Source organism: Pleuronectes platessa, chromosome 3 (genome assembly GCF_947347685.1).
Source record: "Pleuronectes platessa chromosome 3, fPlePla1.1, whole genome shotgun sequence".
NCBI classification, from domain to species: Eukaryota; Metazoa; Chordata; class Actinopteri; order Pleuronectiformes; family Pleuronectidae; genus Pleuronectes; species Pleuronectes platessa.
The window spans coordinates 6,259,749-6,282,840 of record NC_070628.1 but is presented as its reverse complement, the minus strand read 5'-3'; the positions used below and the strand labels follow the sequence as shown (position 1 = coordinate 6,282,840).

At 43.6% G+C, this 23,092-nt stretch overlaps 2 protein-coding genes across 2 annotated transcripts in view; both read left to right on the top strand.

Moving 5' to 3' along the window:
• LOC128429540 (collagen alpha-1(XI) chain) overlaps window positions 1-23,092 on the top strand; it is a 29,590-nt gene that overhangs the window by 6,000 nt on the left and 498 nt on the right. The window contains exons 2-54 of the mRNA XM_053415520.1: window positions 6,027-6,194; window positions 6,295-6,386; window positions 6,845-6,966; window positions 7,184-7,346; window positions 8,343-8,465; window positions 9,925-10,044; window positions 10,148-10,270; window positions 10,392-10,439; window positions 11,527-11,568; window positions 11,724-11,786; window positions 11,873-11,947; window positions 12,577-12,660; window positions 12,821-12,877; window positions 13,112-13,165; window positions 13,273-13,326; window positions 13,448-13,501; window positions 13,593-13,646; window positions 13,735-13,788; window positions 13,875-13,919; window positions 14,309-14,362; window positions 15,292-15,336; window positions 15,419-15,472; window positions 15,547-15,591; window positions 15,680-15,733; window positions 15,872-15,916; window positions 16,008-16,061; window positions 16,462-16,506; window positions 16,665-16,826; window positions 16,928-16,981; window positions 17,067-17,120; window positions 17,210-17,254; window positions 17,729-17,782; window positions 17,898-17,942; window positions 18,023-18,076; window positions 18,634-18,687; window positions 18,787-18,840; window positions 18,945-19,052; window positions 19,137-19,226; window positions 19,307-19,360; window positions 19,456-19,563; window positions 20,486-20,593; window positions 20,692-20,745; window positions 20,891-20,944; window positions 21,057-21,164; window positions 21,255-21,308; window positions 21,399-21,452; window positions 21,528-21,581; window positions 21,676-21,729; window positions 21,843-21,950; window positions 22,510-22,563; window positions 22,705-22,758; window positions 22,892-22,945; window positions 23,034-23,087. Coding sequence (XP_053271495.1) covers window positions 6,027-6,194; window positions 6,295-6,386; window positions 6,845-6,966; window positions 7,184-7,346; window positions 8,343-8,465; window positions 9,925-10,044; window positions 10,148-10,270; window positions 10,392-10,439; window positions 11,527-11,568; window positions 11,724-11,786; window positions 11,873-11,947; window positions 12,577-12,660; window positions 12,821-12,877; window positions 13,112-13,165; window positions 13,273-13,326; window positions 13,448-13,501; window positions 13,593-13,646; window positions 13,735-13,788; window positions 13,875-13,919; window positions 14,309-14,362; window positions 15,292-15,336; window positions 15,419-15,472; window positions 15,547-15,591; window positions 15,680-15,733; window positions 15,872-15,916; window positions 16,008-16,061; window positions 16,462-16,506; window positions 16,665-16,826; window positions 16,928-16,981; window positions 17,067-17,120; window positions 17,210-17,254; window positions 17,729-17,782; window positions 17,898-17,942; window positions 18,023-18,076; window positions 18,634-18,687; window positions 18,787-18,840; window positions 18,945-19,052; window positions 19,137-19,226; window positions 19,307-19,360; window positions 19,456-19,563; window positions 20,486-20,593; window positions 20,692-20,745; window positions 20,891-20,944; window positions 21,057-21,164; window positions 21,255-21,308; window positions 21,399-21,452; window positions 21,528-21,581; window positions 21,676-21,729; window positions 21,843-21,950; window positions 22,510-22,563; window positions 22,705-22,758; window positions 22,892-22,945; window positions 23,034-23,087 — 3,791 coding nt within the window. The remainder of the gene's footprint in view (window positions 1-6,026; window positions 6,195-6,294; window positions 6,387-6,844; window positions 6,967-7,183; window positions 7,347-8,342; window positions 8,466-9,924; window positions 10,045-10,147; window positions 10,271-10,391; window positions 10,440-11,526; window positions 11,569-11,723; window positions 11,787-11,872; window positions 11,948-12,576; window positions 12,661-12,820; window positions 12,878-13,111; window positions 13,166-13,272; window positions 13,327-13,447; window positions 13,502-13,592; window positions 13,647-13,734; window positions 13,789-13,874; window positions 13,920-14,308; window positions 14,363-15,291; window positions 15,337-15,418; window positions 15,473-15,546; window positions 15,592-15,679; window positions 15,734-15,871; window positions 15,917-16,007; window positions 16,062-16,461; window positions 16,507-16,664; window positions 16,827-16,927; window positions 16,982-17,066; window positions 17,121-17,209; window positions 17,255-17,728; window positions 17,783-17,897; window positions 17,943-18,022; window positions 18,077-18,633; window positions 18,688-18,786; window positions 18,841-18,944; window positions 19,053-19,136; window positions 19,227-19,306; window positions 19,361-19,455; window positions 19,564-20,485; window positions 20,594-20,691; window positions 20,746-20,890; window positions 20,945-21,056; window positions 21,165-21,254; window positions 21,309-21,398; window positions 21,453-21,527; window positions 21,582-21,675; window positions 21,730-21,842; window positions 21,951-22,509; window positions 22,564-22,704; window positions 22,759-22,891; window positions 22,946-23,033; window positions 23,088-23,092) is intronic.
• Window positions 16,768-23,092, top strand: part of LOC128437447 (noelin-2-like) — a 22,529-nt gene continuing 16,204 nt past the window's right edge. Inside the window, exon 1 of the mRNA XM_053419602.1 lies at window positions 16,768-16,797. The gene's annotated coding sequence lies outside the window, so the exon portion shown is untranslated. The remainder of the gene's footprint in view (window positions 16,798-23,092) is intronic.

The window sequence follows — 23,092 nt, the reverse complement described above, 5'->3', positions numbered from 1 at the left end:
TCTTTCTATATTGTGCCCCGTTCAAATTGAAGACAGATTTGTCCTAGTTTACTGCAAATGCAGCTGACTGGTGTGTAATGTCTGAGTCCAGCCTCTCCAAGTCCCAGTCAGAAGAGGCGTCTCTATTCGTTCGGTGCAAAAACAAGACCCACCAGCGAGAACACAATGATTAGAGCCAGGTTTAAATAGCAGACAAAACTGAATTGAATACATGCAAAACCTGTTAATTCACAACAGGATTAGTTGACTAATTGTTCGTGAAATATTTCCTAGTCAGTCAGACGTGTTTGGGTTGTTTGGTTTGTTAATGTTGTTTATAACATGTCTCCTTCAGATCTCTAGAAAGCTCAACGAAGCACATACATCTAATCTGGACGATTATCGTTGACTGCGTTTTATCATATCCTACACACTCTGGCATAACAACGTCTGCATGCTATTAAATTTTCCCTTGCGTTCAAAAATAGTTGCTCTCTTTGTTCTCCAAAATCAAAGTCTCTGTGTGATGCAACATCCAACAATAATAGAGCACAGAGCCACATAAAGCAACGTGTAGCTGTCGGAGAGAAGGGCCGGAGTCCTGCGACCGACAAATATTGACGCAGGCTTTCATCTGTGTTTAGGAGGAAGAGGGACGGGGGGGGTGAATGTATGTGGAACACGTTGCTGCTTATTTTGGGTCGAGAGGAGAACGGTGTCACAAGTGCCACAGGTTCCTAGAAGAAGATAAGACGCACATGTCAGTCGGTCTGCAGGGATTCTATTCCTTTATATGACTGCTCATCTAAGTAATTGCATGTGTGTGTGTGTGTGTGTACTGTATGCACAACAGACAGACGGACAGACAGACAGCAGGAGCGCCTATCCAGTATGGTTCTTTGATCAGAGCCAGCTGAACTAAGAGGAAAGAAAACACATGGTCCCACCGTCCTATTCCTCCCTCTGTCTCTGCGTTCCTTGTCTCTTCTCCTCTCTGGTTTTCATCTCCTTCTTTTTATCCTTCATCTGGTTTTGTCTCGGGAGGAGAGCTGTGTCAGATGTCGGAGAGGGACGCAGCAGAAACAGAGTGAGGGGATTTGAACCCCTGTGTGTTGTCTAGTTTTTGTTAGTTTAGTTTTTGGTTGTGTAGGAGGCTCGACTAAGCATTTGTTTTTGCAAATGTCATGTTATTGCGTTCTTCGCCATTACCAAGATAATGATAGACTAATCACAAACACACACGTACAAACACACATAGACAAAAAACAAAGCCCTTAACTAGTCATCAGTCATACACGTGCACAAAAACACACACACATCTGGTTGCCAGAAAATCCATTGTCTTTCCAATATGGCGCCCACTAAGTTGTCTGTGTGTGTGTGTGTGTGTGTGTGTGTGTGTGTGTGTGTGTGTGTGTGTGTGTGTGTGTGTGTGTGTGTGCGTGTCAGTGTGTTGTTTGTGGTCGGGAATCAACTACAGTGCTTCACTTAATAAAAACTGGATCTTTAATGAAAGACGGTGGCCTCCACTTGGACTTAAACCCTGTTTGTCAGATAGCATTTTGTAATAGATCTGTTCAGTTTGCCTTGTCCAGCAATTCGTCCATAGTTTAAGATGCAGACAATATTTAGTGTGTTTTTGGTGCTCTCCTTTTTTATAAAGTGATCTCAGTGATCTGGTTTTAGATGTGGAAGGAGAAATGGAATCTAACATGAGGTAACTGACTCAGCACTGGTTGAGATAAAATCTGCCCTTGTCCTTGGGCAGGGCACTAAAACGATCAATCGCCAAAACATATCATCTAACATACAGTATATTGGAGGAGGTATAATATATAATCAAGCAACCTAAGAAGTGTTTTACTCTCTATCTTTCTTTGTCCATCAATAAGAGCTTAAACCACAACCTTCACTATGGAGCAAGGAGTCTTTGAACTTAAAATTAATAATAATGTGTTAATTATTTATATCAACTTTTAATTTGTTATCTTGATATCATTTTTGGCCTTATCGCACAGCCCCACTTTGTGCACGCCTCTGTCTTCACTGGACAAATGAACATAAACGTACCTGTCCCCAATCCCTGCTCTTTTGTACGTCAGTCATCTATGTTTGTTTGTTGTTTCAAGGGATTTTGTTGTTCTGCTGGTGAGAGACATGATCAGTTGGATCGAGATCAGTTGACTGACTTGCACAGGGCACAATATCTGGACGGGACATTCCCAGGTTACCTTATCGGTATGATTAGGAAGTTTGAATGTTAACACCCTCGTAAAACCTGAAAGCTTTTAGATTTATCACAGGTTGAATTCCTGTGTGCAGGTTTTAATGATAAACATGGGTAACCAAAGCAATTGCTGAGATTTCAAAACATGGTGACATGGCACCAACAAAAGTCGGACTGGGTCTGACCATGTTCGAGGCTTGATTCCTCCTGCAGTGGCCACAGGTTCGATTCTTACGTGGCTCTTTTGTTCTTTTGTCTTTCTCAGGCTTTCTCCCTCTTTAATGCTTAACTCTGTCCCATCAAATGAAGGCTTAAGGCCCACTATAAAGAAAAGTATGACTGGTAAAGAAACACAAACAATCAGTCAAGTGAACAGCCTATTATCTTATATATTGTAGGGGTACATAGGTGAGTTCAAACTAAAGTTGCTGTAACCTGATATTTCTGTTATTCTCAACCATGCCTGGAAGCAAAGTGTGATGGAGGTTCACTGTGGACAACTTGTGTCACAAGTTCACTATCAACCTCATTTTGTCTCTGAAAACCTTCCTGGTCAATTCCACTGAGTTCCTGTTTTCATCAGGAAAGTTCAAATCCCCCCAAAACTCTCTTATCCTGTGTGTATGAGTGTCATAGTTGAGTTGTTCATGCAGAGGATTACTGACATACTCTACATGTGTGTGCATGTTGATGATGTTGCTCCCCACACAAGTGTAGAGCAGCAGAGTTGATGGAGACCAGAGCTTTCAATGTGAGTGTGTGCATTTGTGTGTGTGTGTGTATGTGTGTGCATGCAGTCATTATCACAATATTTAGATGATGTGGTTTTGCTTGAACATACAAAGGCATCTGCAGAATAGCGAAACATTACCTGATGTGTTTAAGTGCAGAGATTCCATGTCTCGTCTTGTCCGGGGCTCGATTCAGGTGTCAGTGCTGCCGATCAGTTCTTGTTCCACATGAATGAAAACTCTTTTTGTGAACAGGTCTGTTCCCTAAAGTCCAACTGTCTGCAGAGAGCCACAGAGTTCTACAGCCAGAAAACTATTTAAAATCAATTCCAATTCAATCTCATTCCCGAAATGTCAAACCTATTAAAGTAATAAAAAACCTTTATTCTGAATCCTGATGCTTATTCAGAATTCAGTATTTTATCACCACCTGGTTGGTCAAGTTTTGTGAGCTAACATAAAAACAAAACTTTCCCTGTGAACAATCTAGTTGTGTTGCATAGCCATTGTGTTGCATTACTTAACATTGTACATGTGTTTCTAATTTTGATGTAAGTCTGATAACAAAATTGTTTCGTGCAAGTCACTGAGAACAATTATTAAATATATAGTTTTACAAACGTTTCTCAGTCCATAAAGCAACGTATACTGGCATCTATGAGCTGGAGCATGCCAAGATTTAATAACACTGCTGTAGCTGCATCAGTAAATCATATGATGGCAGGTTCATGAAAGACAGAATTACATGCAGAGACAGTGCCAGCAGGCTGGCAGACGGACACAAGGACAAACTGATGGACAAACAGAAAGAATGGGCAACAAACACATCTGGTGCTCAGATTCAGGCGTGATGCCAACCGCTTGTGTGCATGCACGTGTCTGTGTGTGTGTGTGTGTGTGTGTGTGTGTCTGTGTGTGTGTAACAGCGTTGGTGTGGTGAAAGGTGCGAGGCAGATGGAGGGTTTACGTAAGCCTCAGAAATACGTGTGAAAAGGAGCCACACCAGTAGAGGCTTGCCCTCCTCTCCCCTACCATCTACGATTTCTGCTATTTTCCCTCTTTACCCCCTTCGCTCCCTTTTTTTAGCTTTCAGTACATTGTGTTGCACATTCCTCCCCTATCGTCACCTTCAGTTTCATCTTTTACATCATTTTCTGCTTGCAGTGAGATTTGTGTGTATGTGTGTGTGTGTGTTTAAGTAAGAGGTCACATATGTGCAGTGCATATGTTCAGCATTTTTGCCCTAAACTGTTGTAGAATTCCAAAAGTCTCTTTTTCTTTTTTAATTCCTTGAGTGTGGGTGTGTGTGTGTGTGTGTGTGTGTGTGTGTGTGTGTGTGTGTGTGTGTGTGTGTGTGTGTGTGTGTGTGTGTGTGTGTGTGTGTGTGTGTGCACGTGCACGCTCTGTTGGGCCGCAACATGATTAGGACACATGCATCTTTTATTATTGCTCTCTTGGAATGAGTGTTTGTTGTGTGATGCAGTCTGTGTTTCTTGTGTCAGGGATGAAGTCTATGTTATTATCATGCGATTACACTGAGCTGCTGCAACGAGTGTCACAGAAAGACAAAGAGAGACACGGAGACCACAGGGTCTATTTCATCAGTCTGTTTACAAGGTCGTCTAATGACAGAACAAATGTCAGCCACATGTTTCAAATGCAGCAACATAAAATAACAAACATTGTGCATTTACAACTGTCGCTCAGGAAAATACCTTATTTTGACACTCATCAGCTCAGCAATTACACCGTTTGCCTTCAGGTGCTGTGGAGGAAGTGTGTGTGGAAATGTTGGGTGGGTTCTTTAGAGCTTGTTTTCTGAAAATGGCTGCCTGTTTCCCCCTTCAAATGGTTGACATGGAAAGGTTTTGACTCAGAATGAAACAAAAAGAATCTCTAGGAAGTGTGTGATCCATTGTGAAAATAGATTTGTGCAGCTTTGAGAGAAAACACCTGATTGACCATTAATTTCCAGTGGAGATATGAACCATATCCTGTGGTAAGAAGCTGAGGTGCCCTGAGATACAGAAAACATGGCTGTTAAATAAGGTTTAACCTAATTCCATCAGATTGCTTCGTAGGAAGTACAACAAAGATACAAGTGTCTACACAGAGACGTTTATATGTGGTTTAAATTATGCTTTAGTTTCCCCTCTTATTATATAACATTCGAGCAAACTCTGATCCTTATTGACGATTGTTACTACAAAGGTCACTGGGCCTCTGATCCTATCCAAGCCTTTGTATTCTCTCTACTGTATATTCCCAAACTGACATCTTCCACAATGTGTAACCCTCAGTCCGTCAAAGAAAAAGTCGTAAATGAAAATCATATAAAAAAAGCTTCGGTTGTTGCCGAGCCAAAAGTGATGAATCCTCCCCGATCCTTCCCTGCTTAACTGTGTCTTGTGTGAGTCGTGTTTGAGGTTTGACAGTGAAAATCATCAGTGACTGATTATTGGAAACTGGAAACCACAATCCCTCATGACAAAGGCTTGTGGTTTCCAGTGCTTTGCAGAGGCAGCCCTCTTATTGTGATGTTTCAGCAGAAAATAGTGGACGTGTGTGATTTCGACCAGGCCTGCTTTTGTCTTTCATTTACTTTAATCTACTTTAATACTTTAAGTTGGTGGGTTGACGATATAGTATATTTAGCCTAGCTAATAGTGTTTGTTCTGTATGTTTCTCCTTGTCTGAACTATCTTTGATGGTTTTCAGCAGGTCCTTAAATCTTAAGGAACTACACATTCCCAAATTTAGGCAGAAGGCCCTGTTGTGTGATGTCATAATGGCTCTAGTCTTGGGGTCCCACCCCCCCAATAAAAGGCTTAACCTTGCAGAGGCAAGGGAGATTTTCACAATTTGGCTGTTTGATGTCCCCGAGTCTCTAGAGCTCGTCCTGACCTGTGAAACTTCTGTGTATTAAATTATGTTATGCTGTAAGTTCTGGGTCTGCGTCTCCTCTCTTCAAACACAGACTTCAAAAAGACACTGCTGCTTGAAAGATACGACAACGAACAGCCTCAGATCGTCTCATCCTCAAACCCAACCATCTTCTCAGTCTTAGCGTTTTTCTTGTCTGTTCGCAGCCGCTCCCATCGATGTCCTGAAGGTCCTGGAGCTGTCGGAGGACATGGACGGAGTGTCGCTGGAGGCCGGTCTGTGCACCAGCAGGACGGGCCGAGAAGAAACTGACCTCTCCTTTAAAATCGATAAGAAGATCCAACTGAGCGCTCCCACCAAGCAACTCTTCCCCGGTACATTTCAATACAGAGGCTTTGTTTAATGCCGTTAATTTGAATTTGTGCCAATGAGAGCCTGCGTCTAAATATGTGTGTGTGTGTGTGTTCCCACCAGATTCTCCGTTCCCTATGAATTTCTCCGTGATGACGACAGTTAAAGCTGTGAAAGGCTCACAGGTCTTTCTCCTTTCCCTGTACGACTCGCAGGTAAGCGTCACATACACACACACACACAAACACACACAAACACACACACACGACACCGGGATGAGGAAACCAAACTGTCTCTCAGCTTACAACATGTTGAATCTTTTCTTTATCCACTCTGCGTTCTGTCTCTCAACATCTTTGTACTGTGTCCACAATAAATGAAAAGGGAAACTCCTCCTTTAATCCGATAATTCTGCAACATTATCTGTTGTTCTAATTTGAGCCTTGAGCCAAAGAAACTGATTCCCTGCCAACCATTACCTCTGCAGGATTCCTACTGGGATCAGCTTCGCAGGTTGTCCTCAATGTAGGAATATGCTTTTGCTAAATGTGTTAAAGATGTGGCCAAAGTCAAGGAACCTGTTTACACAAACTAAAAAATGACTGGTTCCTCTTCTTATCATAGTTTTGTCCCCTCACACCTCCTCTTCCCTCTGTGTCTCCTCCTCTCTCAGGGCACTCAGCAGCTGGGGGTGGAGGTCGGTCGGTCTCCTGTCTTCCTCTATGAGGACCACGAGGGTCAGCCACCTCCCGAACTTTACCCCACCTTCAGGAAGATCAACCTGGCTGATGGCAAGTGGGTAACTGCACACACACACACACACACACACACACACACACACACACACACACACACAAACAGGCACCCAAACACCCTCTTTTGTGTTACCTTTGCGTTAAAGTTTTGAATCATGTAACACACGCTACAAAAGTTCCCTTAAAAGGCCTCTGCAAACACTTTTTCTATAAATATAGAAATAGAAATGAGCTGGTTCTCCTCTGTTTCCCACCAGGTGGCACAGAGTAGCCTACAGTGTGGAGGGCCAGTCTGTGACCCTCTACCTGGACTGTGTCAAGCTGGACACCCTGGACCTGCTCAGAGGTCACGACCCCCACGTCAGCACCGAGGGAGTCACCGTGTTCGGAACTCGGCTGCTGGACGAAGACGTGTTTGAAGTGAGAATGTCACAGTCGTTGTGGGGGTGCTATGTAAATCGACAAAGCCTTCACTCTGTTGCACATGTTAAAAAAGGCGATCGAATAACTTGCCGGGTTCGGTGAAAACTCTTTTGCCTTCGGGGGAGAAGAAACTTGGCAGATGCAAAAAAAAAAAAAAAAAAAAGCCACAATAAGTTCCTTGTGTGTGGTGAGGAAGTGTCTCTGCTTGCTGCTGCTTGTTTGCATTTATCCATCAAATTGTGACGAAACGATCAACACAAAGGATTTCCCTCTACACTGCCCTCCAGTGGGTTTACAGCTGTACTGCACTTACCACTGCATAGTTTTTATATGCATGTTCAAGTAAAAAAATTATAATTAAGTAGCTCAATTTGCATATACATATTTGACCAGTAAATATAGGAAGGAAGGAATTCATATAAATCTAAATGAGCATTGCCCTGTTCAAACTTACAACCTCCTGCAGTTTTTTCACAATAAGCTTTTGGAAAAATCTTTCCCAGATCTGTGGCTGTGTCAAATCTTTCTAGACTTTCATGAGTTCTGTTTCTGACGTGTCCTCAGCGCAGTGAGGTCATTCTGACAGATTTCAAATGTGATCTTCGACCTCTGTCTTTGGCGCAGTGTCAGGTGGTCCATCTGTTTAACTGAGCAACTCCGGGCCCGGGTTTGCCTTGGACTCGTGTGTGTGTGTGTGTGTCTGTCTTTGTGTGTGTGTCTGTCGACTTCATATGCCGCGGCAACTCCAGACTGAATCTCTGGTTACTGATCAGCTGCAAAGCAACAATAAAAAGTCAAGTTATGTCACTTTGATGATCGTCTAAATGATCACACGCAGCCAACGATACAGACATGGGAGACACATGTCATTCGTGTAATTAATGACACGCTGCTCATGGAGGATCAGTGATGACATCATTAACTGACGCCTGTGTGGTTTCCACTAATCTCTCAGCAGACTCAGCCTTGTTTGTGTTTGTTGTGGTGACGCAGGGGGACATCCAGCAGCTGCTCATCGTGGACGACCCCCGAGCAGCGGAGACGTACTGTCAGGACTACATCCCCGACTGTGACGCAGCTCTGCCCTACGACAGCATTCTGACGGAGGCTGAGGAGGTAAGCCCCCCCCCCCCTCATGGCTCTAGAGAGACTCGAACCACATGTCAGCCTCGAGACGTGAACAGGGTCAGAAATCAGATCAGCCACGTGGGAAACAGTCGTCCTGTGGATCATTCTTTAGATAACACACACTTGGAGGCACTTCAGGTGTCGAGGCTGTAAATCCAGAGCTGTCGTTTAAAAAGTGAAGAAGCCCCTGAGGTTTCATTTTTGAGAGGAGAACTATTACAGGTATGTATGAACAGTTCATAGGGCAGAGGAGACAAACGTAGATCAATGATTCATATGTTCACACAAAGAAACCTTCTTTAGCGCAAAACTATTTCAGGGTTTTCGCAGGGTCAAGTCTTCAACATGTTAAAATATGATATACTAGGTCTTACAGACTTTTAGGTCGGTCTAAGATATGTTCACGTTCATTTAACGCTCTTTTAGGATAAGTGTTTGCTGGTTTGGGCAGTTTGTAATATGTCTGTTAGCAATGACACAGATATTAGCACGCTGTAATAAAACAACAAAAACAAACACCCAGTATTTAGAATTGATCTCAGTCCACTCGGCTGTGGGATAGACTCAGGATACCTAATGTTTGGTTATTCTCTTCCCGGCTACTTCATCTTATCCTTAATTATGGGGAAGTGTAAATAGTTCTGTGACTTTGATATTCCGTCATATCTTTTGAACTTGACATGGATCTTAAAATTCATGCAATATGGTCTTAAAACACCTGCAGATTTGATCTATATGTGTTTTATTCTAGTTGATTAGATTTTCCCTTAAATAAGTGTCTTATTTCTTTCTCTAGAAATAAGACATTAAACCTGAAAAGCTACGAAGGCCCACTGAGCCCTCAACCTCTCTCTCCCTCTCCCTCTCTCTCTCTTTCACTCTCTCTGTCTCTCTCTCTCTCTCTCTGTTGGCATCCCTCTGTCTTGTAAAATTCGCTCCGTGGTTTTGTGATCCGGTCTCCTCTGCCAGGTTCTGTGTGCCAGTGCTTCACACCACTGGCAAGAGTTTCAAACCCTTCCCCTGCCGATGCTGTTTGATTTATCGCCTGGCACACGGCTCACAACACTGGATTCCTGGTTCCCTGATTTATTTTGTCCGAGATATTTCAAGCCTGATGATAGAAAAAGAGAAGATCGTGAGACCGACGGAGCTGTCATGATGTAATATGCGGGTCTGAAGAAGCCAACATACAAATATTGAGTGGAGGCCAGCTGGAGCCGCTCTTCCTATTTCATTTCTTCTTCGTGTGGCAGATGCCTCACAGACAGCCGGCAGAGGAAATGGTTCACATCTCAATACACCTCCTTTCTCCACTATCTCAACACTACCTGACTGTTTCCATCTCAATGCTCTATGTCCATCTAAAGAAAACATTACATGTTCTGACGTCATGCATCACCTGTGGCTTGGTGCCTCTGCCATCCTCTGACTCTTTTATGGTTTTCAGGTGGAGAGAGCGCCGAAGAAACATGTGGTGGAGGCGTTTGAGGAGTTCGACTACAGCGACCTCTACGATGACGTCTCCGGCTCCACAGTGACCGCCGGCCCGAATGTCACAGAGTACGAGGTGAGTTCCTCTCTCTCTCTCTCTCTCTCTCTCTCTCTCTCTCTCTCTCTCTCTCTCTCTCTCTCTCTCCTGCATCTTTCTCACCATCTGTTTGTCGGGACAGATCGTGGAGTACGAGGACTACGACAACTCGACAGATTACTACCAAGTGAACGAGTACGAGGAAGAATACGACGAGGGTTATGGACCGGCTGAGAGAGAGCGGGAGTATTCTGTCAACACACAGGTCACCATCCAAACCTCCACATAACAATATTTTATCCAGTTTTACTATGTCAGGTATTCTGTGTGTTGAGATTCGTCTGCATTAACGCTTAGTGTGTGTCTGTCCGTCTTCCTCTCCTCAGAATTTACCAGAAAAAGGACAGAAAGGAGAACCAGGCATTTTGGGACAGGTGAGAAAAAATATACAGTTTTATTAAACAACTCACACAACATGACCACACAACGGAGGGATGTTAAACCTTCAAAGATGAATGATTGTTATATGAGATGGTAATTTTTGAATAAAATGTTCATTTAACGGAATGAATATGTTGTGATATTTGTTGGGGGTCTGTACCAAAGAATCATATTTCTTTAAATCTCTAGTATATGATTTGTTGGCCGACTCATAATCTCTTTGTCCTCACGATGCTTCTTTTATTATTTATGTTCTGACACATTTGACCTTTATCCAATACCTGCAGCTCCTGTGATTTGAATTTTGCACCTTGCCATCTTGTGATTTTAATATTTTGATTAATACCTTAGATTAACTGTTCAGATTTGTCCTGATCCAAAACAGGATTATCAAGAAAATAAAACAATAATTGCTTCTGTAAAGGTCTTCCACAGAAGCTTGTTTTTTAGGACAGCACTGCACTGGGATGTGATTCATACTTTTTAATCGGAAAAATTCAGATTTAACTGAATATTTGTTATAATTTCTCAACAAACTTGACAAAACTTGAAGCTAAAGTCCAATAAATACAGATGAATCCACTTACAGATGTTATTGGCTGATATAAGCTTGTGACAGAGATTGCACATGTATAAATAATTGGTGTATGTATATGTCAGCTGGTGACAAACCTCAGTGGAGAAGTGTCAAATATATGTGTGAGGTAAAAATAGAAACAGTGACATGTACTGTTTCACAGAGTACTGACAGGTACAGGGGGGTGATATGAAAATACATATACACCATTAACAAATATCATATATACACATGTATGAATATACATATTTCCTGTATTGCCTATACCTATTGACTAGTTTATAGCTCAACTGTTAAATATCCCATTCTGAACATATTGGATCTAATTCTAACCAAATTACATGTTTCCTTATGAAAAATATTGGTTTATGTTATGTTTATGTACAAAATGTACTTCAGAAATCAACAACAATCAACCCCTGTATTTGTCTGATATTAATAGTGCACATGTATCAGAGTGTTTAAATAAAACTCAACCTAAAAACCTTGTGACAATTCTGCAGGGCACGCAGGTCACAGGAGCCTACGGGCCTCCAGGACCTCAGGTTAGTGACACGGCTGATTTTACCTTCACCTCCAGTTTTGCATGTGGGGAAGTTTTGCATAAATGTAGCTGCAGTGATTTTTGATATGTAAATGAAGCTGGATAGAAAAACGTTTCCATCTCTCACAACTGACTGTGTTGGTTGTTTGTTGGCAGGGAGAGCCGGGGTCTTCTGGCATCACAGGACCAGTGGGACCTCGAGGAGACCCCGGGGAGCTGGTAAGGACCCTCCTCTGTTCAACATGTGAGTGACTGACTCCTCCACACGTTGACGTCTCCTTATAACCTCCTGTGTCTCCCCTCAGGGGCCTCCAGGGCGGCCGGGTCTGGACGGAGCTGATGGGATCCCAGGTCCCCCAGGCAACATCATGCTCATACCGGTAACTTGAAGATCCCTGTGTGTTGCCCTTGGCCTTGCAGGCTGCAGTCTTAGTGCTGTGGCAGTTATTTGCTCCTGGTAACCTTTTAGCGGCGCCTCGGGGTAAATGGCAACGTGTGAATGATGTACAGGGAAACGTGGCCGGCTCTAGATTGTAACATAAATGAACCATTTGTTTGTCTTTTATTTTTTGTCTTTATCCTCCAGAAACCACATAAAACATTTACTTTATTTTATTACAGCAAATTCTTCTACAAAATATATTTTATCAGCCACATTGATGTATTAACACAATGCTTTGTTGACTAATGTCCTTACATGGGCGTTGACTTGGGTTGAGCTCTGTTGAATGTGACAAACCCAGCTTATGATTAAAGTCATTTTCATACATTACGTCAAATATCCTTATCTACATTTGTGAAGTTTTTCCGATCGTCTATTTGGATTTTTTATTTTATTTTATTTATTTTTATTTCACCCGTACTCAACTTTTTATTTAAGAGTTGAATAGCAGTGCTAGACATTGACCACTAGGTGGGGTATTGAGTTTGACTTGACTGCATTGTGTTTGTGTCTGTGTGTGTGTGTGTGTGTGTGTTTGTGTGTCTGTGTGTGTGTGTGCGTGTGCAGTTCCAGTCAGGTGGCGGTCCAAAGACAGGTGCTGTGGTTTCTGCACAGGAGGCGCAGGCCCAGGCCATCCTGCAACAGACCAAGGTTCACAAACTTTTAATAACTTATCATATCTAAAACACAACAGCTTAAATAGACATTCTGCAGTTTGCATGTCGCTGACTTGACTTCTTCTTCCTTCTCCTCCTCCTCCTCCTCCTCCTCCTCCTCCTCCTCCTCCTCCTTCTCCCTCCTCCTCTTCCAGCTGGCGATGAAGGGACCTCAAGGACCACTTGGTCTCAGGGGACGACCCGGACCACTGGTGTGTGAGATCGCATCATGTTGACATTTTGGTGTATATATTTATTCTACTTTATTTTCCGAAGAAGTGGCGGTTTAGGTGAAGGGTGAATCAAATATCCTTATTTATTAATTGTAGTGTTTTGAATAACCTGCTACATTCATATATCCTGAGTAGGAACGCCAACACAAAATCCGACAGAGGATTCCATAGCCGACTTGTTTAGGACTCAATATTTTTAAACTTTTTCCCCAGGGTTCCCCCGGTTCCTCTGGGCTGAAGGGGGCCAATGGAGACACAGGGCCACCGGTGAGTGAGCTGCTCATCTCGTTAACACACTCGTATAATAACACTGGAGCTCATCTAGGAACCAGCCTGACTGTCACCTGCTATCTCTTTCCACCTCTTCACCCCAGGGTCCTTCAGGAATGCCAGGTATCCCGGGTCAGAACGGACGACTTGGGAAAAGGGTGAGACTATTTACTGGATTAATTTTTTTCTCGATAAATATAAACATCTGGTTCCTCAGAAGAACCCAAGGGGAAAAACAGCATCTTTTCTCAAAAGCTGTAACTGGTGTGTCTTCGTCAGGGTCGCTCAGGTACAGATGGAGGCCGTGGTGCAATAGGAGAATCTGGAGCGAAGGTAAAAAATAAAGTGACATCAACATTGTCCCCTCACTGTCTCCTCTGTCTCTTACAATACGAACCCCGCTGTGTATTCATCCAAATCTCAGGGTGATCGGGGGTTCGATGGCCTGCCTGGTCTTCCGGGAAACAAAGGACATAAAGTAGGTTTAGCCGACTGAATTGAAGAGCAGTGTTGAGCTGATGATTCATGAAACTAACAGCCAACTCCCGGGTGTTTATTCTCTCAAGGGGGACAGAGGGAAACCAGGTCTGTTAGGTCCTCCAGGAGAATCAGGGGAAAAGGTGAGAGCTCGTGGTGCTTGTAGGTTTATGTTTATATTTGAGTCTGTGCCTGTGTATCCAGGTAGTAACACTTGAGTTCCTCACAGGGCTCTGACGGGCCGGTCGGGCCAAGAGGACAGCCAGGTGATGCTGTGAGTGTTTACACACACAAACACACAAATATTAAAAAACATCACACCATGATTTAACATATGAGGATAAGTTAAAGTGTGAGGAAATTCCCCCGATGAGGTTCTCAAGAGGCTATCAAGTTGCATTATGGGAAATGGGAGGTCCAGTTTTTGGGGATTTGATCTATACTAGAGACTCATTCCTCTGCACTTGCTGCATCTCTCATTGTGTAATAGACAAATACACTATACCTGTAAACAAAACTATCATCAATGCATCTTTCAGAGGCTTCACAAAATGATTATATATAAGTCTTGAGCCTCAGACAACACATTACAAAAAAACACAGACACACACACACACGCACACACATGTCATCATATTTCATTGTATGTTAACTGTGTTTCAGGGCTCCAGAGGTCTGAATGGCCCCAGAGGTCGTGCTGGTCCCTCAGGCCAACCTGTGAGTGTGAACCTTACACCTTTTTATACATACCTCACACACACACACACACACACACACACACACACACACACACACATACACACAGTCACCCCCGTTAATCATCACACTTGGCAGCAGTAGAAGATATTGGAAATTATCCCTCTACTTCACCTTTGTGTTCGTTCATGCGGTGAAACCGAGGCTCTTCTCTCCAATCCGAATCAATCGAGCTGCGGTGTCGGGATCAGATAATTCCATACGATAATGTTATCCACAACTTTATAGCAGTTGTCGGTTTGTTAAACACGCTGTTATGTAATTCTTATCTGCAACTGAGATTGTGACTCAGAGTCTCTCTCTGCCAAACACAACATTGCATTTCCCAACACCTGAAGCGGATTCTTTCGACTGTGCACAATTTACGTTTGCACCGATGGCGGCACGAGTTCGAACTTGTCGCCGTTGGATGACACATTGAGGAGCTGTTTTTTCTTTAAATTACATATTTACCTGCTTCCATATACATGTTGTCGGTTAATTAAGCGTCACACCTCAAAGAAGGAGGTGATGTCACCTAATCAGTGGGGTGGGGCAGATTTTTGGTTTTTATGTAGTTGTCTAGTAAACGCACGTAACAAGCCTCAGGGACATTTCTGTCTCCCTCCTCATGCCTTTAGTAGGACAGAAAGAAAAAAAAGATAGAGCCAGAAAATGAATTCCATATAGGGAGATTGACATGTGCAGTATAGACTTGGCAGTGTCACAATCTCCCTTTAAAACCCATACATCCTCTTCCAGGGTGCTATTTTCTCTGTAATGAAAAGCTCCTGTGATTTCTCAACGTGTCAATGCGGAGGCCACACAAGTGCACTCGAGGACACAGGAACAAAAAGAAGAAGAGTGGCTTCCATTAACTGCCTCCCTTTCTCTCCCACCCCCCCCCGCAGGGCATTCGAGGAATTGATGGCGTTCAAGGCTCGAAGGGAAACATAGTGAGTAAACTAAAGACAGGAGCCGGTGGAGCCTGATGACAAACTAGGCCCCACGACGTAATCATTTCCCTGTTTGTGACAGGGATCCCCGGGAGACACCGGAGCACCGGGACAACAAGGCAACCCTGGAATAGTGGTATGAGCTCAGATCCTAACAACTAATCACATTCATTAATACACAGAAGCACTAATGTTACACCTCCACTACAGGGCTTCCCTGGTCCTCAGGGGTTAGTCGGGTTGCCCGGCGAAAAGGTACGACTCTTTAAGTTTGAATGACATCTTTAGAAGTTTGAAAAGTGCAGGAGACGTGATAATTGATTGGTCTGTTTTCGTCTGGTAGGGGCCTCAGGGGAAGAAAGGGTTGCAGGGCTTACCTGGAAACGATGGGCCCTCAGTAAGTATATGTTTTCTCTTTTTTTTTACACTATCTTTTCTCTTCTCTTAAAGACACAATGCATTCTGTCGCACACCTAATCCTGACTTTAGAATCACAACTACGTTCCTGACTGCAGCTTTGGCTTCTTTTCAACAGGGTCATCCAGGACGAGAAGGCACCCCAGGTGAAAAAGGCCTGCCGGTAAGTCTGTTGTTTGTCTGTTGTTCTGCTGCTGTTCAGGTTGACAAAGGAGGTGTCAGTCAAATTAATCTGTTTATGTTTTCATCTGTAGGGTCCTTCGGGGGTGCAGGGGCCTGTTGGGTATCCTGGACAACGAGGGGTTAAGGTACAAAAATGCCAATCAGAGTTGTAGTAGTTGTTTCTTTAACTTTTCTTTATGAGTTATATCATGCATAGTTAGGTGACTGAGATCTATGAGTGTGTGGTTATTGGTGCATCTTGTTTGAGTTTATAGGGACTGTTGGTCCTTGGCGGAGGTCTTTCCTCATTGAAACATTATTTGAATATGGCAATATTGTAGTTATTGATCAAAGGTACCCAGTTAAAAACCTGAATGCAGCGAAGTATTTCAAGCTATGAGTACTTGCTCCTGATGGAGAAAGCAGTAGATCAACATTTTGTTTGTTGTGGTTGTAACCTCATGCTAATGTCATATACAGCCAGTAATATTATATCATGTGTTTTGTGTTGATTCCAGTTTTGTCGTGTCTCTTCCTGTTTAACAGGGAGCAGAAGGAATCCGCGGATTAATGGGAAGCAAAGGGGAGAAGGTAAGAGTCTGTGTTTTAACAGTGAAGGTAACAAAACATATTGATGCTGCACAGAGTGCCAGCTTTTAGTTTTCTTCCTTTGTGATTTTTTTTTATCTGTTAAACTGGATTGACTTTCGGTCCCGCTGTGTCCTCCTCACCCTCCGCTCTGTCCACAGGGAGAGGACGGTTTCTCCGGGGCCAAGGGGGAGATGGGAGGGAAGGGCGACACTGGAGACAATGGAGTTCCAGGTGGGAGAGGAGAGGATGGACCAGAGGGACCCAAAGGCCAGACGGGTCCTCTAGGAGAAGGCGGCTCATCTGGTATTTCTGGAGAGAAGGTATAAAGCTACGTTAGCATGTTTAATGCTAATAGCAATTTATAAAAATGTTCTCTAGTCATGTTGTACAAGAAAAGTCACACAGTCTTTTTATTTTTAAGGGAAAACTGGGAGTTCCAGGGCTGCCAGGGTATCCAGGACGTCAGGGGCCAAAGGTAAAATGAAGGAAATAATAGACAATTGGTTGAATTCACGTTGACAATTAGAGATGTGATGGATGAATGGATTTCTCCTCCATAGGGTTCTGATGGTTTCCCTGGTACACTGGGAACTGCAGGAGAGAAAGGGAAAAAGGTGAGTGGAGAGTTTAAAATCATAATCATGAAGATGTCTGGAAGTGAGACCTTTTTAATTCACATCCTGTCTTCTGTGCTTTCACCCAGGGTCCTGCAGGACAACCAGGAGGCGGGGGCCAGAGGGGTCCAAATGTGAGTGCTGTGTTTTAAAATATGCACCAGTTCAGTAGGTAATGGAGCAAATTTCCTTAGAAGATGATTAACCACCAGCTGAGGCAAGCAACATCCCCAAAGTCCTGGTCCCTCTCTGTGTTTTTCTCTAGTCCATTAGCTTTTGTAAATCAGGAGTCATCTCGCAGAACACACTGTAACTGGAACTATTTTCCTTTCAAGAGTCATTGCACGACTTGCAAAGACAACAATTCCTCCCGCGTATCAAACCCTGCAGTGATCTCACGCACAGAAATTACTTGTTGGATGTTTTTTCCCATGTCGCTGTGTTAATTAAACCAGTAACTGAACCAGTGTCTGACCTTTCGCTGTGCAGACATAGAGACTCACTGAGCACTGAACTGGGGATTGATTTGAACTACACCTTCCGTTTTAGGTTAGTAAAAGTTCAGGCCCATCCTCCATTTGGTCTCACTCCTGTTTCCTCCCTGACAGGGTGCACGAGGTGGTAGAGGAGCACGAGGGCCGACGGGGAAATCAGGAGAGAAGGTCAGCTGATTCTCCTCCAGCCAATAGTAACAACCCGTCACTCGTTACTGAAGGATGAATACATTTAATACTATTATTTCCCTCCATCTTCTCCTTGATACTTGTGTTATTATAGGGCACCTCAGGAAATGATGGACCCCAAGGATCTAATGGAGAGAGGGTAAGAAAAATGCTTTAAATAAAACACATCAATTGTGTGACTGATTGATCATCTATTAAATGTGCCTCATTTCCTTCAAGGGACCTCAAGGACCCGTAGGAAGGAACGGAGAGCCAGGACCTAAAGGATCAAGCGTGAGTAGCAAAACACTCCAATTTATACTTGATTCATAAGTTATTACATTAGTTTTGAGCTGGAAAGGACTTTTAAGTTTTTATTTTGTAACTGGCTGCATGTAACCAGTCATTATCTGATCAGAACTGTGAACCACACCAGAAAGAAATCCTCAGCTTAAATTTTTAGTAATGTCCAGTGACCTGTAGGGGACAGCTCCTACATTTCTGTATTTGACAGACTTAAAGCAACACTATGTGACTTTTACTGAGCAACAGCGCCCTCTGTAGACACACGTGGTGACTAACTGTGGGACTGTGTTTCTGGATGATTAAGCTGTTTTCATATTGATAAAAAACAAAACCTACCAATCTCTTCCTGTGTTATCCCCCTCACTTAACTGAAACACAACCAGAAGAGCTGCCATGTAACAAATCCACCAAACTCTATTTGAGATTCTTCATATTTTTAAAGTTCAGCATTACACTTGAACTTTCTGGACCTGTACCATCTTTAACTTTGATTAACTGCCATTGATGTCTCACCTTGACCTTGGCGTATTGGTTTGTGTGTGTAGGGTCCAGGTGGGAAGGATGGACTTCCAGGTCACCCAGGTCAAAGAGGAGAAGCAGTGAGTAATTTACTATTTGACTTATGGCCTTCGACTCACTACAACTCTCTCACAGACTCACAAGAACATGTTTAACACACATCATCTCTGTGACTGCAGGGATTCCAAGGGAAGACGGGACCTCCCGGACCTTCCGGTGTTGTGGGGCCACAGGTGAGCTCAACAATGAGAAGCACTGAGGTTATGTAATATTTCTCCAACCTACTGGTTCATGTCTGTAATGGTGTAATTGACCCAGCCACTTGTGTGCGTCTCAGGGCAAATCAGGAGAGTCTGGCCCAACTGGGGACCGCGGTCACCCAGGGGCACCAGGGGTCCCTGGAGAGCATGGTTTACCAGGGGCTGCTGGGAAGGAAGGTGGAAAGGTGGGTTCATGCAGATGTATCACACAGATTTCATACTACAGAGACATTATTGGTGTATAAATAGTTCTACTTCTATTCCCATAGGGTGACCCAGGTTTGTCCGGGACATCTGGGAAGAGCGGTCCTACGGGCCTGAAAGGATTCAGGGGGAGCCGAGGAGCGACTGGAATTATGGTAACACAGAAACACAGACCACACTCCAGAGACATCAACTGATTTCTTATTTCTCTTAATTAAACGAGTGATCTTTGCAGGGGCCTCCCGGTCTGAAAGGAGGATCAGGACCTAACGGACTCCAGGGAGCCCTCGTGAGTTAGAGTATATCTACTGATCCAAACCTTGCCTTTGCCATCTCATTACTTCTCTTCATCAGTGAGCGCTCACATGTACTCTGTGTCATTAGGGGGCCTCAGGCGAGAGGGGCCCTCCAGGAGTAGCTGGGGCCATCGGACAACCGGGTCGGGCCGGAACTATCGGAGGACCTGGACCAATGGGAGAGAAGGGGGAGCCTGTAAATATATGACTCTTTTCATGTTTTTAAAATTATTTCTCTCTATTGGATTTTGTATGGCTCTCAGTAATACTGTGTTTCATTGACACCCTTTTATTCTTGCAGCACATTCCTAAAGCTCTTATAAGGAATTTCATGCTAATACTGGGTTGAGTCTCTCTTTGTTCTCAAAAGTACTTTGTACCATGGATTCCATAAGCTGTGGGAGACATTCCTTTAAGTGTCTGCAGATATGACTGCATCACATGGTTTCTGGCCAAGCTCCTGTTCATCAAATCCTTACGTCTTTTTATTGATATCAGATCTGGAAGTACAGTGATCAAATTGTTTTGGTTCATTATCCTGGTGGAAGTTGTCTTTAGAGGACGAATGTGGCTATACAATGATTCACATTGTCGACACAAAAAACACAAAAAAGACATTCAAAGATGATTTGTTTTAAGGGGTATGTCAAGAAAATATTCCCCACATAAATACATCACCAGCTCCAGCCTGCTGTGGTTAGGTCCATGGACTCATTCACTTGACATCAGATTCAAACCATTTGTGTGCATCGATCTGTTTTTCTAGTCTCCAACTGTCCAGTTTTTGGCCTCTGACCACTGCAGCCAGAGATTTCTGTTATTGATTGACAGGAGTGGAACCTCAGTCATAGAGAGGTTACCTCAGTCCCTGTAGCCTTTAACCAGTCTGGCCAGTCACCTCTCGCCAACAACGCGTTTCCATCCACTCCTGCTTACTGGAAGGTTTTTTGAATGAACAAATAATCAGGTGTACAGGTGTCCCTAATAAAGTGCTTGGTGGTTTCAGTGACTCGTGGAAACATATAAAAGTTGTTTTGTCTTTGGGTGGATGTGTTGTTTTTTCCATGTGTTTGTGTTTATAGTTTATAACACGTTCAATGTTTGTATCTGTGCCTCAGGGAGACAAGGGACCAATTGGACCAGCAGGTCAGGACGGAGATCAGGGAACTGTAGGAATGCCTGGAGCTACTGGTCCTACTGGACCTCCAGGAGATGACGGAGATAAGGTAAATATGTTTCTCAGTGAGCAAAGTAAAAATTGTGTTTGTGTGCCGTGTGCGGTGGTAATGAAGTGTGTGTCTACTGTGTGTGTGTGTGTCCACAGGGGGAGCAAGGAGGCCCCGGGCAGAAGGGCAGCAAAGGAGACAAAGGAGAAGGAGTGAGTTTGCAGTCGGAGACATACATCTATGTGAATTGTATTTCATTATCAGAGCAGATGTCATTATCGCTGAATATCTCTCTCTCTCTCTCTCTCTCTCTCTCTCTCTCTCTCTCTCTCTCTCTCTCTCTCTCTCTCTCCAAAGGGCCCCCAAGGTCCCATTGGCACTCAAGGGCCTATCGGTCAGTCAGGACTCCCGGTGAGTCTGCTGCTCTTTTTGTTTTCTGTGTCTTGAAAATTTAAAAACCTCAAATCAGTTACAATAATCCCCTTACTCTTTGTCCTCCTGATTCTCCTGGTCTGTATCGTAGGGTATTGATGGACTGCTAGGTCCCCGGGGCCAGCAGGGCATGTACGGACCGAAAGGAGACGAAGGTCTACGCGGCTTTAAGGGCTCCAGAGGACCGATAGGATTACAGGTGAGAGTTGTTCACAGGTCCGAGTCCAGATCATCCAAGTGAAGAGGCCTCGGAGCTCGACACTAATCCTCTAATCCTGTGTTTTTCAAGGGCATGCCGGGCCTGCCAGGAGAGAAGGGTGAGAGTGGACATGGGGGACTGATGGTGAGATCATTATCCTGTTTCCTCCTTTATCTTCATCACATCTCCATTAATTTACACATTAATGAATCATTGTTTTTTTTCTGTGTTCAGGGTCCACCTGGGCAACAAGGCCCATCTGGTCCTCAAGGACCCGTTGGGGGTCAGGTAAGTCTCAGAAATATGTATGCATCCTCATTTAGTCGAGCACGAAATAAATATTTAAATGTGTGTGCTGTACAGGGTCCAACCGGGCGACTAGGAATGATAGGACAGCCTGGTGTTGGTGGAGAGAAGGTAAAAACTGATAACACATTGTTTACACATATTAAAAATGGTTCCCACATTATCTATGTCTGCATGTCTCACTCTCAATGTGTCTCTGTTTTAGGGGGAGGAGGGTGAGGCCGGTGACCCTGGATCCGTCGGTTTTTCAGGAAAGCTAGTGAGTGTGACAACATTCTCAAACTTGCTTCTTCCAACTTCAATGTTTGGGCTTCTTTTATTGTTCCTGTCTGCCTCACCTTTGTCTCTCTCTCTGCTCCTTCATTACTTTAGGGAGATAAAGGAGACTTTGGGGAGAAGGGAGATTCAGGCCCTCCAGGAGCAGCTGGGACTCCAGGAGCCAGGGGCCCTTCAGGCGATGATGGGCCTAAGGGCAATTCTGTGAGAAGCCATCAATACTCTGTTGTGGAACTAGACAATACAATGCATGAAAGACCACTGTACTACTGTGTGAACCTCTATACTATTTAAGTTAAAGCATAATTGACTGCACCGCACAAAATAGGACATTTTGACACATGTTTTATTAGATAACAATCAAGGTAAAAAATGTAGGTAAAACAAAAAACAGTGACTTAGTTGCAGACACTGAGCACAGAAGATATTTGTTTTAATCTGTTGAGGATTTGACTGTACTTTTTGTCATCAAAATAAAAGTTATTCAATGGAGCTGAAAGATGATATTTCCTTTGTAGATAATTGGTCCTCTTGTATTTCATGGAGATCCTCCTTAGGGAATAATCTGATATAGAAGCATTACATGAAAGCATCACTGCCTCTAAATCAGTTTCTATCAGTTACACAGGTTTTGCACTGAACTGTCTTTATTTTATAGTTTCCATAGTAGTAGCTCTCTCTTTGTACACCAGTACATGATTAAAAACACATTTATATCCTCCTCAATACTATTGCTCTCTCTCTCTCTCTCTCTCTCCCTCAGGGCTCTATAGGCCTCACAGGGGACCTTGGACAACAGGGAGAAGCTGGACCCAATGTGAGTAGCTGCTAAAATTCTTCCTTGCCATTTGTTTTTGTTATCACGTGAAAAATTCTCATTTCACCTTTAAGACTTTTTCATTTTCTGTTCAAATTTTTTAAAAGCTTTCCTTTGCTCTTTATTGTTTTCTCTCATCAGGGCGTGGATGGTCTGCCTGGCTCTAAAGGAGACACAGGGGATCCTGGGAAATCTGTGAGCTGCTCTCCTCTGCATAACGCACCACACACTGTGACATCCATGATTTCTTTAATTCATGAGCATTCGGTATGTTGTCATCAAACAACACCATGACCGGCCATGTAACCTGTTTCTGTAAACATCTCAGGGACCACCAGGAGCAGCAGGGGAACCGGGACCATCTGGACCTCCTGGACGAAGGGTGGGTGTTTTCGTCTTTGTGCGTTGCTGCATGTGTGTGTGTGTATTATTTTGATTAATGTTCAAATGTTTTAAACATTGTTCTTCAGGGCCACTTGGGGAAACAAGGGAAGGGTGGAAAGGCAGGCCTGAAAGGAGTGAAGGTGAG